The 14,472-nt window shown below is 35.6% G+C and overlaps 2 protein-coding genes across 2 annotated transcripts; both read right to left on the bottom strand.

The window, feature by feature from the left end:
* On the bottom strand, positions 1-10,534 carry LOC120334827 (V-type proton ATPase subunit B). The gene is made up of 10 exons (XM_039402330.2): positions 10,393-10,534; positions 9,574-9,728; positions 8,512-8,605; positions 8,081-8,240; positions 7,469-7,631; positions 6,756-6,977; positions 5,658-5,808; positions 4,880-5,067; positions 3,684-3,813; positions 1-3,177 (listed from the first exon to the last, which is right to left on the bottom strand). The coding sequence occupies exons 1-10, from the start codon at positions 10,502-10,504 to the stop codon at positions 2,999-3,001; spliced, it is 1,554 nt and encodes a 517-aa protein (XP_039258264.1). The 5' UTR covers positions 10,505-10,534; the 3' UTR covers positions 1-2,998.
* A 586-nt stretch (positions 10,535-11,120) lies between these two features.
* LOC120334828 (uncharacterized) lies at positions 11,121-13,459 on the bottom strand. The gene has a single exon (XM_039402331.2). The coding sequence runs from the start codon at positions 13,263-13,265 to the stop codon at positions 12,177-12,179; it is 1,089 nt and encodes a 362-aa protein (XP_039258265.2). The 5' UTR covers positions 13,266-13,459; the 3' UTR covers positions 11,121-12,176.
* Positions 13,460-14,472: the final 1,013 nt, after the last annotated feature.

The following is a 14,472-nucleotide window of genomic DNA, read 5'->3' on the forward strand; positions in this document are numbered from 1 at the left end:
TTAGAGTTCGCACACACTGGTATGTATTGCACAAATTTGTGATGATATTTAACTATGATAGGAATCAGGACAAAACATGACAACATATGATAATTCAGAGGTAGTCCCGTAATGTGTGTACCAGGTTAGGCTTGGGCCATAATTTTATTCAGATTTTCCTTATTTTAGTTCTATTACGAGTTCGGGGACTGTCTGTGTTAGCCCAGTCAATATACCCCCCTGCGCATAGATTTCAGTCCCTTTACCCAACTTGATGTAAAGCAGGCCAACAAAATTAGTTACCTCCATATTGGTACACACACTTCTGGACTGCCAATTTAGGTATCCAGAAGACAATTTTGTCAGGTGGCCATATGTTTATGGATTTGAATATTTAGGAATTGAAATCTAAGAAGAATATGGAATCGGCACATCTATTGTTCCTGCACAAAGAGTTGAAATATTAAAAGTAACATATATAATACCACATTTCGAAGGCACATGGACAAATTACAACATCATCCACTCACCGATTTCTAAATATATGAGACAGACGTGAAATAATTAGTTAACAACCTTATAAACATCGTTCAAGGTAAAATATGCCACTGTAACAAAGTATGAAATAGGTCAAAAAGATCAGTGGTATTATTTCCCAAAGACGAATCGTTATAAATCTGTATGTTACAGTTAATTTTAATCTTGGGTAATGTGTCTGTTTTGCGGAATTCAATGATATATGGGAAATCGGGGTGGTCGCTGAAAAAAGTAGAAACATCGAAGTCAGATGAGACCATGAATGAAATGGGTGCTTACTCGTTGCTTTTTCGATACGTTTTCATTTATTTCAAATTCCACTAGGTTAGGAAACTGCTCTGAAGTGCACGGACGACATTTTGAGCATCTATGAGTGTAATATACCATAAGCCTTTAAAAATCTTTGTAAAAGTTATTCTTTGTAAAAAAAATAGCTGTTTGATAAATTTTCTCCTTTTCTAACAACCACCCTGTATGTAAGCTAAGCAAGTAGCACTTAAGGAGTTATGACCTAATTAATCAGCTTTAGCTGGATTTCAAATTAAAAGATAGTGTCCACTGTAGACTTCAAGAATTTGAAAAAAAAATCTTTCTAATTTTTTTGAAAAAATCAGCATTTTTATTTTCTAGTACGATCCTGCAACATATTAATCACCACACCTTGCATGATCGTTGGTACCAAGACAGAGATCTGATGCTTATATAAAATTTGGAATATTTGAAAAAATCATTATCTTATTTTTAAACGTTCCAATCTTTTTTCCTAGATCATTGTAATTTTGAATAAAATTTCAACAAAATATATCACACCAAGCTTCTGAAATTGTGAATTCTTTCTATAAATATTTCGGACTATTGAGTATATCCCCAGTAATCCCTTTTTATTCAAGGCAAAAAAACGAGACCAAATATTAGATTGAATGCCTATACCAGTGGTTCTCAACCTTTTTTTTTAGTGGCCCTTTATTAGAAAAGGGAAGAACTACAGGAAAAACAAAAAACTTCATTTTGTAAAGATAAACACTTCCACTTTAACAATTTAAATCAGGATTACCACTCAGTAGCAAAAACAGCAACATCATTCAAAGTTTAACCATTATCAATAACTATATCACCGATTTTACTAGGTTTGTGATCCACCTGAATATGTTTCTGCGGCTTAGAAGTGAACACTCCCATAATGTGTGTACCAAGTTAAGGCTAGGCCATAATTTTATTCCGACTTTCCTTATTTTAGTTCTATTACAAGTTCAGGGAAAGTCTGTACTAGCTCAGTGAATATACTCCCTCCCTAAGTTACAGTCCCATTACGGAACTTGAAGTAAAATAGGCAAACAAAATTAGTTACCGGTAGCTCCATATTAGTACACACACTTCTGAAGCGCCCAGAAGTGGGCCATGGCCCACTTGTTATGAACCAGTGGCCTACACAGTATTTCAACGTCCAGGGCCTATATTGGTAGAATTCTCCTCCAGATTTCATATTATGCTAGAAAAAGTAGCGATTAGGATTGAAACAAAACACAAGAATATGCAAACGAAATGTAGAGGTTCTCAGATAATCAAGACAAAAACATAATTTATACACAGGAATAATAAAAATAGGAATATAAATATAATTTCTTCATTGAACTATGGAGCACACAAGAGTATCAGGACATTTCAGCAAATGAAAACAGCAATATTGGATAAATACAACATGTATATTGAGACAGACACCTGTCCACAGAGTGTTGTTCAGATGTTGGCAGGGTCGTGGATAATTAGACTGGCATGTTCTGAATCTGGCTGGGGTACAATTTAAACTCCAAAACTAGTGGGAACCATACCAAGTACCAATGCTGTCTTTCCTTTTTTAATGCTTGAATTAGGCTGGGGACAGAGGTCCATCATATTAACATTAGCTAGATTAACATTGGGTGTTCCTAATGGAAAGTAAGCTTTAGATTGTTGAGAAAGATAAGTTGCAGAGGCATATTGTATTCGGCGCTCCCGATATAAGTTCACCACGATAGCACACAACCTTAACCCTAACCTGGTACACATACAATGTTCAGGTTGTGCGCCATCTTGGTGCACATACTTCGAGAGTCCTTCTATTCTTACACACTTTGAAGGTGCCAAAATTTGAGTAGACACATTTAAAAAGTCAGAATATAAATTAAAATTATACCTTGAGATTCAGAATTTCCTAAACGGACAGAACAAGCAGTGGTGAAGTTTCATAAGAGTTCTATTCTATTCTTCTATTAGAATGACTAATTTCATTTTACAACCCCTCTCCCTACATCTACCCCCAAGAAAGCCAATTCAAGGCTCAACTATTCGGAGTAAACAAATATCCAAATTTGTAACCTCCAAATTTCACAAGCCCCACCCCAATTTTCTCGCATAAATCCACAACCCCCCTTAGAGCCTGAAAACCAATGATCCAAAATAATTCTTTGCTGAAATGCCTGTTTTATGAAGTCAGTGTAAATCATTATTTGCTGCTGCTTGCTCCTCCAGTTGCACCGGCAGTAGGTGCTTGAACTTTCTTTCTTGGATAGTGCTCAGCGAGGACATCTCGTGGTATACGTTTCAACATTTCTTTCGGGAAGATTCGCAACAATTCCCAACCAATGTCAAGAGAATCAAATACACTGCGGTTCTCATATGGACCTAAAAATAAGGGAAATAGATGATTCAATTAGATAATAAAATGAAAAATTAGTAACCTCATATACAAACGGACGAGGGGTCGTGGTACATATGATTGAGCTGTTTTAAGCACTTTCCTCTGCTCCAGGATAAATATACGAATCCTACCCTAACCTGCAAATCCGATGATAGTCATAGTCAAGTTTATATTTTACATCCATTAAAAAATAACATACGAAATTAACAAAATACAAAATTGAAAACACATTTTTACTGTGGAAGGGAAGTCGCGGAGAACCAGGATTGGATATCGAGCAGCGATGAGACGCCTCTAATGGCAGAGAATATTAAAGAATAATACACAGTTGACTGACACCAGGTCTATAACAGTGCTTCTCAAACTTTATGTGCCTGTGGAGTCGTGTGGACCCTTTTTGCTTCTCTGACTGTAAGCGAATTGAAATTAAAAGAACTGACGCGATATCCTAAAAAATGAATGCTGTCAAGAATCACTCAAAATTTATTACCTTGAGAAATAAAATTCTTTTCAAATTTGCCCAAGAATTCAAGATACAACAAATCATCTTGTGACAAGGCTTCTTCTCCCACTACTGCTTTCATTGCTTGAACATCTTTACCAATGGCGTAGTTTGCATACTGTGAAATAAATGGTAAAGTATATAATAGGATAACATGGGTGTTTAAATTGAATCTAATATGCAAATACATTTGAATTAAAGGCGCTCCCCAGATGTGTGTGTACCAATATGGAGGTAACTAATTTTATTCTCCTACTTTACATCAAGTTGTGTAAAGGGACTGAAACCTATGGACAGGGGGTATATTCACTGGACTAACGCAGACAGTCCTGAACTCTTATTAAAATTAAATTAAGGAAAATCCTAATAAAATTATGCCCTATTCCTAACCTGGTACACACACTACGGAAGCACCAAATTAAATATATGCGATATAGAATCCTGGGGTTGGTGTAGTACAAATGTACTACTACAGTTGGCGTGGCTGAACAATATTTGTATACAGCATTCCTAACCCCCACCCCACTACGTCAACCATGTCACTGTGACGTCGTAGTAACGCAATAAAGGCCTGTCAAATTATATGGATGGTCATCTAAAACATGCCGCAGATGATCACCTGAAATTTATCTAATTGATGCATATGCATCATGAAGGGTGTACAGCCTAAGTCAGGGATTCTAAACTGTAATATAACAAATTGTAAAATATTCAAGCAGAGACAAAGATGCAAATGTGGCGCACAGGCAATATAAAATGTCATTTACGCAAAGAACCGACGTGAGCACATTGTTACATCACAAATTATATGGAATAAGCGGTCACGTGTCTGGGTTAGTAATTTCGGCTGCCATGCACTTCGTTTGATTTATGTTGGACATTATTCCGGCTGACGTTAAGGCCGTCAGTCAAATTTATAGCTTGCAAACACTAGCCTATTCGATTGCATGATGATATTTCAGTATCTGCTTAACATCTAATTAGATCTTTGTAAATCAACTGTTTTCATTTATAGTTTCATATTGAGCCTCCATCCAAAAAAAAAGTCTATTATCTGGAACCCCTCCACTCAAGAAAGTAATTGCCCACCCCTGCACTAAGCCATCATGCCCACATTGGCCAGAAACCTCATAAATAGAAGTAAAAAATGAACAAATAAAAACCAGACCGTTTAAACGTCTTACCAGTTGATTAGAAACATCAGAATGATCTTTTCTTGTCATTCCCTCCCCAATGGCAGATTTCATCAGACGAGAGAGTGAAGGCAGTACATTGATTGGAGGATACACTTGTCTGTTATGTAGTTGTCTGTCAATGTATATCTGACCCTCTGTGATGTAGCCAGTCAAGTCGGGAATAGGATGCGTAATATCTGAAAAAATATTTATATTGTTTTTAAGTTGTCGAAAAAGGATTTTTTGAAAAAGAAATTATTAATCTCCATAGCATAATACATAGCGGAAAGCCGGTATAAGGCTTAACCAAGTCCATGAGTCAAATACTGAAATAAATTTAACTATGAGTAACTGGGAACAGATGAGAGGAAGTGCTTTGCTATATGACTAAGACTTAAAAACGGCTTTTCCCAGATTAAACTAAAAATCCAATTCTACATTGAATTACCTAAGTCATTTGTCTCTCGTTAGAATACCAAGTCTTTGTATTTATACGCATAATCATTAATCAACCAAGGAAGATAAAAAATTAGCAGTTGGCGCATTGCGAAAAGCATTAGCAATAAATATGCCTGTAATTGCTCCTCCAATTACCCTGCACGGTTTCACTGACCAGTTAGGATTTCTCCAATATCAAACCTATGCATCTGGAGCGAATAACTAGCTAACTAAATCTGTACCCAACATGGACTGGTAATCGGACAAGAAGTTATGGTTCGCCGTAATGGTTAAGTCATAATATAGTCCTTTCTCTTCCTGGCGATGAATAAGAAAATTCTATGCTCACCATCATTAGGCATAGTTAGAATAGGAATCTGCGTGATGGATCCATTTCTTCCAGCAACTCTGCCTGCTCGTTCATATATTGTTGCTAAATCTGTGTACATGTAACCTGGGAAACCTCGGCGACCTGGCACTTCTTCACGAGCGGCTGAAACCTGAAGAATAAATATATTTGACAGATTCAAGTCATTTTGGAAATATTAGTTCTCTAATTATTGTTCGATATCAGTGGCGTACAGGGGCTTGTTTGGAGTAAACACCATAAATAAGTGTAAAAAACAGCGAGTTGGGACTTGTACATTTGTATTGCTAAGATTATTTGGATCAACATCTTTGCTCAAAAGAAGGCTCTAGGCAAGAATTGAAAAAGAAGCGTCTTTGATCAAGATGTTAATGCATTTGAAATATGTGACTGGTAAACTAAGAGGTCATTCCCCCATATTATTGAGCTTATCACTTTTATTATTGTCTTAGCATCTTTCTCTCCCAAAAGAATTTTATGAAATATGAAAACCCATATATTTAGGTCAAGATCTTTTTAGTTCACTAACTTCAATTAATTATGTTATCTGGAAGATAGTGGGCATCTCAGTTGACCTGGGCAATCACTATAAATACAGCATTACATGTTTTAAAACACAAATTTGATAAATTGAAAAAGACCAATTTCTAGAATGAACATGATTCATTTTGACAGCAATTTAATAATGTGAGCCTAAACAGTGTACAATGGATGTATTGGCACCTGTCAACTAAAATTGAACTTCTTTGTCAATACATTTTGTATTGATTATGTTATGTACAACATGCAGCTTCATGAGACACTTCAATGCACAACTCTGCTTTTGCAATAATAATGTTTATTATATTACATAATAACTCTTTTATGGCATGCCGTAAGTCAGCTATCAGAAAACGCTAGCTTCGATGCACACAGGAAACACTGCTTTTGCGGTGATAATGTTTATACAACACAATAAAGTTTTTTACAAAACAGATTAGCCGGCTATATTTGAGCTAGCAGGAAACGTTTTCTTAAAAAATAAAACTTTCCGAAAACTTCTCAAACTATCATACTGACAATGGACATAACATTACTGACCTCTCTGAGAGCATTTGCATAAGCGCTCATATCAGTTAGAATAACGAGTACATGTTTTTCACATTGATAAGCTAGAAATTCTGCAGTCGTTAAAGCAAGACGTGGTGTGATAATTCTCTCGATAGTTGGATCGTTTGCAAGATTCAAGAACAGACAGACATTGTCCATAGATCCATGTTGTTCAAAATCAGATTTGAAGAATCTGGCAGTTTCCATGTTTACCTAGAAATATAAATACTTTTCAAAGCAAGTTCGATCGAAGCAATGTTCACATACTACGACTGAAAGGGAAGGAGTATTGACAGAATAGTCTCAAGTGTCAAAATGTCCCTTAATGTTGAAACCTTACATTTCCAAACATAACTCCACTCTCTATCAAATTTCCTCCACTACTGAGTGGTTCTTGTTGCCTTTCCTCAGCCCCCAAGTCTTTACTTACCATAAAACAATGTTATAGACCAGTGTGCTTTAAACATTTATCATCACGACCCACTTGGCAGTGTCAAAATGTTTTTTTGCAAACCCCAGAATCCTAAACTAGAAACAAAGTTGTGATGTAACAATAGTTCTGTCACGCATGATAGCTTGTCTAGGTTTGGTTTTATTCTGGCGTTGAGAGAGGCAACGGTGCAACAAGATAATTATTGTCCTTTCAAAAATAGAGCTCTTGTTCAGAATAAAGGTGGAAAAAGATCATAAAAAATAACACTTACTCCCATAGCTGCAAATACAATAGCAAAGTTGTCTTCATGTCCATCTAGAACACCTTTGTCTGGTAATTTTACAAGACCTCCCTGTCGACAAATCTGAGCAGCAATCTCATTGTGAGGGAGACCATTTGCAGAAAAAATAGGAATCTTCTGTCCACGAGCAATACTATTGTGAAAAAGAGTGTAAAATGATTATTATAATGGAAAATAATCGAACATTTATATCGATTCAAATTTAGATTAGATTAGACGGCATACTGAAAATTTGAAATTCATTGTTGTTTTAAAAAGTTGCCTCAAAATATAAACAAAATAGAATTCAATAAATTTATGAAGACTACAGAGAAATCCAGAACCAACCAAAACATTTTTTAATCTTATCTTTCCTGTATCCCCATACTTCAACTCATTTTTTGATATGTGTGAATTCAATTTTATATTAGAATATATTTTTAAGTCCCTTCTCATTTTCAAAGCCTCCTTGTAGGGCTCGCTCCATCGTTTTGAGTTGACCAGTTGTGACCAGTTGTTATTCACACACAAAGGTTACCTGAATATTTACCTTAGTTTTTTTTAAACATCATCAAACTAGCATCATCAAAATCATTATCATACCTGTTCATAACATCGATGGCAGATATTCCAGTTTGGATCATTTCTTCTGGGTAAATTCTCGACTCTGGATTAATAGGTTGGCCATTGATATCAAGATAATCTTCTGGTAGGACAGGAGGCCCTTTGTCTATAGGTTTGCCTGAACCATTGAAGATACGACCTGAATGTGAAAAGCATTTTACGAAAGAACCTGTTTAAACGATTTATAACGCAATGACGCTCGTGTAAACACTGGACCAATGATTCGTGTCCAGTCCGAATCAAATAATTGGAAGGTTCGGATTCGGATCGCGGTTCGCCAATTGAGTAGCCCTGCGATAGACAACAGATTAGAAACAGAAATGATTTTTCATGGGTAATATTTAATTCAGGTCCTTTTAATAAACCTTTCTTTTAGTAGGATTGAATAAGAATATTAAATATAGACTGACCTAACATGTCTTCGGAAGTTGCTATTCTCAAAATATCTCCAGTAAATTCACATGTTGTGTGTTTTGCATCAATCCCTGGTGTCCCTTCAAATACCTGGATAGAGAATGAAGATAATTAATCAAGCATGGACAACATTGAAACCTTACAATTCAAGTAGGAATATTCTTGGAATAAAATCTTCCAGGTACAAATAGCCTACCCCAGGTACAGTGGTGGGCATGCGGCCTGAAGCCAATATTTTTGATCTGTGATCCAAACATAGTTAGATTTAAAGCTCTGACCAGTAGTAGCCATTAATCTCCCATCACCAAGGATGGTCAAAATCGAGTAATCTACTATTCTGGACCTATTCTAAAATAATGCATTCACAATATATGAAAGAGCCTATTCTCTAAATTAGGGAGTAACAAAATTAGCAGAAATCATTGAGAATGGATAGAAATTGAGTTTGTTATTGCAGGACAATTCAAATTTATTTTCCTCTCATTACATAAATGCCATTTATTTGGGTTCTCCTGAAGTACACGCCCACGAGTACCGGCACTTCTAGTTGGCCTGGCTCAACTATTTCTGCATATGTCATTCCTAACCCCCACCTGACTACGTCATCCAAAATTTATGTCACTGCGAAGTCACAGTGAGATAATGAGGCCCCTCAAAGTATATGGATGGTCGTCTAAAACGCACAGGCAATCATCCGAAATCGAGTGATCTTTTTCTCTCGTTTTATCATCGTAATGATACCGATAAGAGAGAGATCGCCTGCGTTGGTGAGTTAATTAGTCTGCACAGATGCCATTTCGGACGATCGTAGTTATATTTTGGCAATTTCTTGTGATTGTAAGGGCGTGTATTGACGTGATTGTGAGGTCGTAGTGATGTAATTTTTGAACAACATACTCAGGTGGGGGTTAGAAATATTACATGCAAAATTCGTTATGTTCGCTCACTAGAAGTACTTTTGATCGTGTACTTCGAGGGACCCTTTATTTGGGTAAATGATTAGTTTCAGAATCCATGCCCCTTTTTGTACTAGAATTCTCATTTCTGGTGTAGTTTACCTGCACAACAGCTTTATCTCCGCTGACTTCCAAAACTTGTCCAACTCTTTGACTTCCATCAGCCAATGTCAGGGTTACAATTTCAGCATATTTTGCGAATTTCACTTTTTCTAAGATTACTAAAGGCCCATTGACACCAGAGACAGTTCGATAAGCTGGAAAAAAATGAAATGACTATTAGAAGTCACATAGATTCTGATGAACTATGTTTGTACTTGGGGCAATAGAGGATTCTGAATAGAATAGGATTTACATATTTATCCCAGAGGAGAGGAAAAGAGATAAGATAGCTTAATAATATGGTGATCCACAGACCCCAGCCTCTTGTGCAGTTAACAGTCCATATCGGGTATGGGATTAGTTTGCCAGTTATTTGTTTCAGATACATGGTCTCGATGGTGGAGGAAGCCATAACCAACCAGTTATGTGGACAACCCTATGGCAGCGAAGAGTCCAGCAATCCTCTCACACATCATTATCCCTACCTCTGATTACCCTGCGAATCTGAGCAGGGTAATCAGACGTGCGGTGACGTGCATATAATTAACACTTAGCACTGTACGGCCCATTGCCAAAGAAAAATGAGTTGAGTTGAGTCAAGAATGAACTGGTGAAATAGAATATGAATACAGTACTGGAATACCATTTCAGTGTATAATTTTGGAAATTTGACTTCACACAAATTCTCTTACGTGAAAACTTAAAATTAATATATTTTGTGAAATAAAGTAAAATGAAACTAATTAAATTTAAAAACTTTCAGCAATCTAGTCCACTCAAAACAATAAATTTTCAAAGTGAAAAAAATTTAAGCCATACTGAGCCTTGGTTGAGAATTGTAGTCTCTTGTAATTGCCATTGCATGTTCCCGACTTGCCGATATACTGGCCTGGTCAAAAGAGTTTGTCATTTGCATAAGATCCACATTCATCTTGAATATTAAATATTGATTATCTATATTTTATCTGTAAGAAAGAATTGATTTATCTGTTAGTTGATTAGATTTTTAACCTAGATTTGAATTGGGCCTAAATTAGCTTTTATCGAAATTAGTTTATTGACGAATAATCAATAATTTAGAGGAATGTGAAGTGGCCTCTGAGTCAATCAATCGTGGGTCAGTTCAACTAGAGTGGAAACTAAGGAACAGAGAACTTAACTTGACTATAACTCAATTCTGGCTAATAAATCTAAAAATTTCGATATGAATTACCGTGGTACCATACTCTTTTATGTATGTTTGCAATTTCAAAAACAATGTAAGCAACTCTGAATCCCTCAATTACTAAATGCCCTTTCATTAACTTTAGCTAGAAAATGAGACTACAAAGTAGAAGTACCAGTTATTGTATACCAAGGAACAGAGAACGTCATAGTAAAACTATGACTAGTAAGTCTCAATCTGTCAAGTTAAATTACTGTACTTTTATTATTTTGTATTATCGTTCAAAGAACTAAGAAAACAATCCTGAAACTCGCAATTGTAAAATGACTTTTTTCGCTACCTTGCATTTGTAAATAAGATCTTAATAAGGGAAAGCTACAACCATTGTACATAACACTTTTTTATTTTGATAAACGAAAAATAAATAAGCTCAACACATTTAACATACAGTGTAGGTTAAAAACAGGTTCAGTCTACTTTAGAACAATTTGACCTCATCTTGACTGGGGAAATTTGGAGAAAATGAGGTAAAATATAGCAGCATCAGTACTCTGCTATTACCATAAGCTTATTCTGACCAGTTACACTTGATTAAATCCAAAATAGTACTGAAGTAGACCGAACACTAAAATGCACCAAGCTGAAGAAACAGGTAGTTAAATAGAACAATAATAACAGGTAAAGTCTAACAAACACAGTGCTTATTTATATATATGTGTACTACTCAATGGCAGTGAAGTAGTTGACTGAATTAAACGGTGCAAAAATAAAACAAATCAAAAACTTCAACAAAACATAAAACTGAACTTTGAGGTATATTATAGAAAAAGTAAATGGCAGACTAATATACATGTACAACAGTTGTTTTGTATTTGATGGCAGTAAAGAAGTTGACTGAACTAAATGGTGCAAAAACACAACTAAAAAAAACTTTTTACCAGAACATAACTAATCTTTAACAACACAAACTATGAATCATCTCGGAGGTCTATTGCAGAATAATATGCATGTACAGTACATGGGTATGCGGAGAATAATATACTGAACTTAAAAACATTATAAAATTATTGAATATATATTTCCGAAATGGGGGATTACAGGAAAGCAATTATACATACCAATACATGTTAATTGATACTTCATTAAAAAGTTTTGAATTGTCAATAAAAACTAGCAGTTCCAATTTACCTAGCAGATGAATAACATTCATATTATAGTGCTCATTTCTAGATACAAGTTACAAAACCAAAATATTACGATTTAAAATAATCTAAAACTCTGAAAATATACGGTTTACCTTATTCCACCAGAATTTCGATTAGCCAATTTACATTAAATATTAGCGATTGCTCGAATTTTAGCCTTACATGCAAATGGGGTACAGCAAGTGACCTAAAAATTTATTCAAGACAACTAATATCAAGAAATGCCTTCAAGTTCATGCCTTCAGAGATGGAACAGAACACTTTTGTCCTTCTTTCTTCAGCTGTAACAAGAGCAATCTCATTCGAGAAACGTCACTTCTTATATTTCTATTATTCGGGTTCAAATCACAAAGTTTAGCTACATAATCCCACACAGATGGATCTGGTTTCGCATTGGACATTTTTGGAGATGTCACCTCCAAACTTGTGTACCCAATTTTATCTTTTTCCACACTGTCTAAGCTCATAAATACTTCATTTTTAGACTTGTTCGCTTCTTTATTTTTCTCCACAACATCAGCATAATTTTTATCCCAAATTTCAAGTTGATTTTTCGCCAACTCTGACCATTCTTTCTTTTTGATAGATTCTCTTGAATCGATTTCTTTGATCATTTTTGCACGATCCTTTTTCCATTGAACCACATTTTCAGGCTCAGAATTTATTTGAGTTGAGTCACTCTTCGAAATGGCGGCGCTTTCAATTGAACCATTTGCAGCTTGTTCTGATTTTGTGGCATCTAAAGCATTTCCTTCAAGACTTACTGAAATTTCAGATTCTTCCATGTCATTTGCCACTTCTGTTAAATTGTCGAAGCATGTAATATTCACATTTTCATTACTTGAAGCTATTTCTTGTTGAGAAGAAGTTTCAGTCGGTTCTACACCATTTTTCTCTGCTTCAAGTGGTTCATTTTCAATTCTAATTTCTGGTTTCTCCAAATTTTCCATTCGATGGATACTGGTATTGTCTGCAAAATCATTTTCGTTACCAGGTAAGATATCATTCAGAGTAGCATTATTCTCCACATTAGTTGTTTGCCCGGGTTCACAATCAAAATTTTGTGGAATATTTTCGATTAAATCTGGAAAACCTTCAACAGGATGATCATATGCTGGATTTTCTTCTGAAAAATCTTCAACAACACCTTCTGGGGTTTCTGGGCCGCTCAAAACGTCATCCATAACAGCTCCTACGGCCTGATATTCACCATTTAAATTTCCAAGCTCCATTTGGACTTGGTCAGGCAAAACAAAGTTGTTTTCGAAACCGCCGTTGAGATCTGCGGGTGCAACCGGTCTTGTTTGAGTATTGTCAGCCATTGTGAGTTTACTGGTTTAAGAAACTAACGGTAATATAGCACCTTACTGGTCTTGTCTTAACAACAAATAAATGCGCCTAGCACATCACGGAATTCTTAACGACTGTCCGATCAATTCGCTAATCGTTACATTTCTTCAATGCAATAAAATTCATCGACCCTTCATCCAAACTCGAAAGCCAAATGTCACAAGATCCGGTTCAATAATATTTCACGTGATGTCACGCAAGCTTTGACTGCGTCGCAATATTTTCATCATAAATCTATTTAAAATGAGATTAATGAAATATGCGGATATTATTTATCTTAAATACCAAAAAAATAGACATTAGGGGAGCGAACGACAAACCCTAGGCCGAAATTGAAATTGCGACCAAATCCATGCATTCGCTTACACCTCATTATATGGAAGTACTGAAAAACAAGTGTGCCGGAAGCTAGTAAAAAAACATAACATTCTAATGTAACTATTTGTAATTAGTTATTTCCATCCGTTTTAATCTGCACTTTGTACTTGAGATAACCGAAGACAATTATTTCGACTCCGAATGGATAGCACAGACATTTATTTTCACATTGTGGTATCACAAAAATCTTGACGAAAGATTGCTTTTTTTCGTACCACGCCATTACCGCGCATATATTGCGGATGTTACTCGACTATTGATAATGTTTATAGTTGATTTATAAGATATAATAGTAAATCTGATAAGAATTTGAGGCGACGTAGTATATCAGTAACATCTATGCATCAGAATTTCTGGATATATCTGCTGTAGAATAATTCAATGCTGGGAAACAACAGCTTGGCCCATGGGCATGATACCGAAATGAACTGTGAGTAACTTTTGTCTTTTATATTGATCTCTTTATGAGCAATATGGTGAACAGTAATCTATCTTGCAGTTAACAATCCGAATCTGGATAATATCTTCCGTTCCTGTGTATTGCGTACCAGCTACATAGCGTAAAGGGAACTGCTGAACTGGGTAGCCGGCATAGTACAGTAGTAATTCATCTGGCCCTCGTGGCACTCAGTTTCAGTCTACTACTATATATAAAATCTACTGTATTGTCAAGCCCAGTGGAGTTTCAAATGTGTTGTAATTATGCTAAACATTAGACTGTAGGAGGAGCCGTCTACTTTAGTAGTCTACCACCAAACAAACCTGAGTTTAGACCTTGATTGAAATTGTAATATAGTTATT

The sequence above is a fragment of the Styela clava genome, chromosome 1 (genome assembly GCF_964204865.1).
Source record: "Styela clava chromosome 1, kaStyClav1.hap1.2, whole genome shotgun sequence".
Lineage (NCBI taxonomy): Eukaryota > Metazoa > Chordata > Ascidiacea > Stolidobranchia > Styelidae > Styela > Styela clava.

Bases quoted from the DNA above. Each gene is read 5' to 3' on its own strand.
- LOC120334827 (XM_039402330.2), bottom strand. From the start codon at position 10,504: ATGAATGTGGATCTTATGCAAATGACAAACTCTTTTGACCAGGCCAGT. The intron at 7,632-8,080 runs GTATGATAATGA...TTTTCACAATAG, and splicing joins GCCATCGATGTTATGAACAG to TATTGCTCGTGGACAGAAGA. The intron at 3,178-3,683 runs GTAATAAATTTT...CCTTATTTTTAG, and splicing joins AAAGAATTTTATTTCTCAAG to GTCCATATGAGAACCGCAGT.
- LOC120334828 (XM_039402331.2), bottom strand. From the start codon at position 13,265: ATGGCTGACAATACTCAAACAAGACCGGTTGCACCCGCAGATCTCAAC.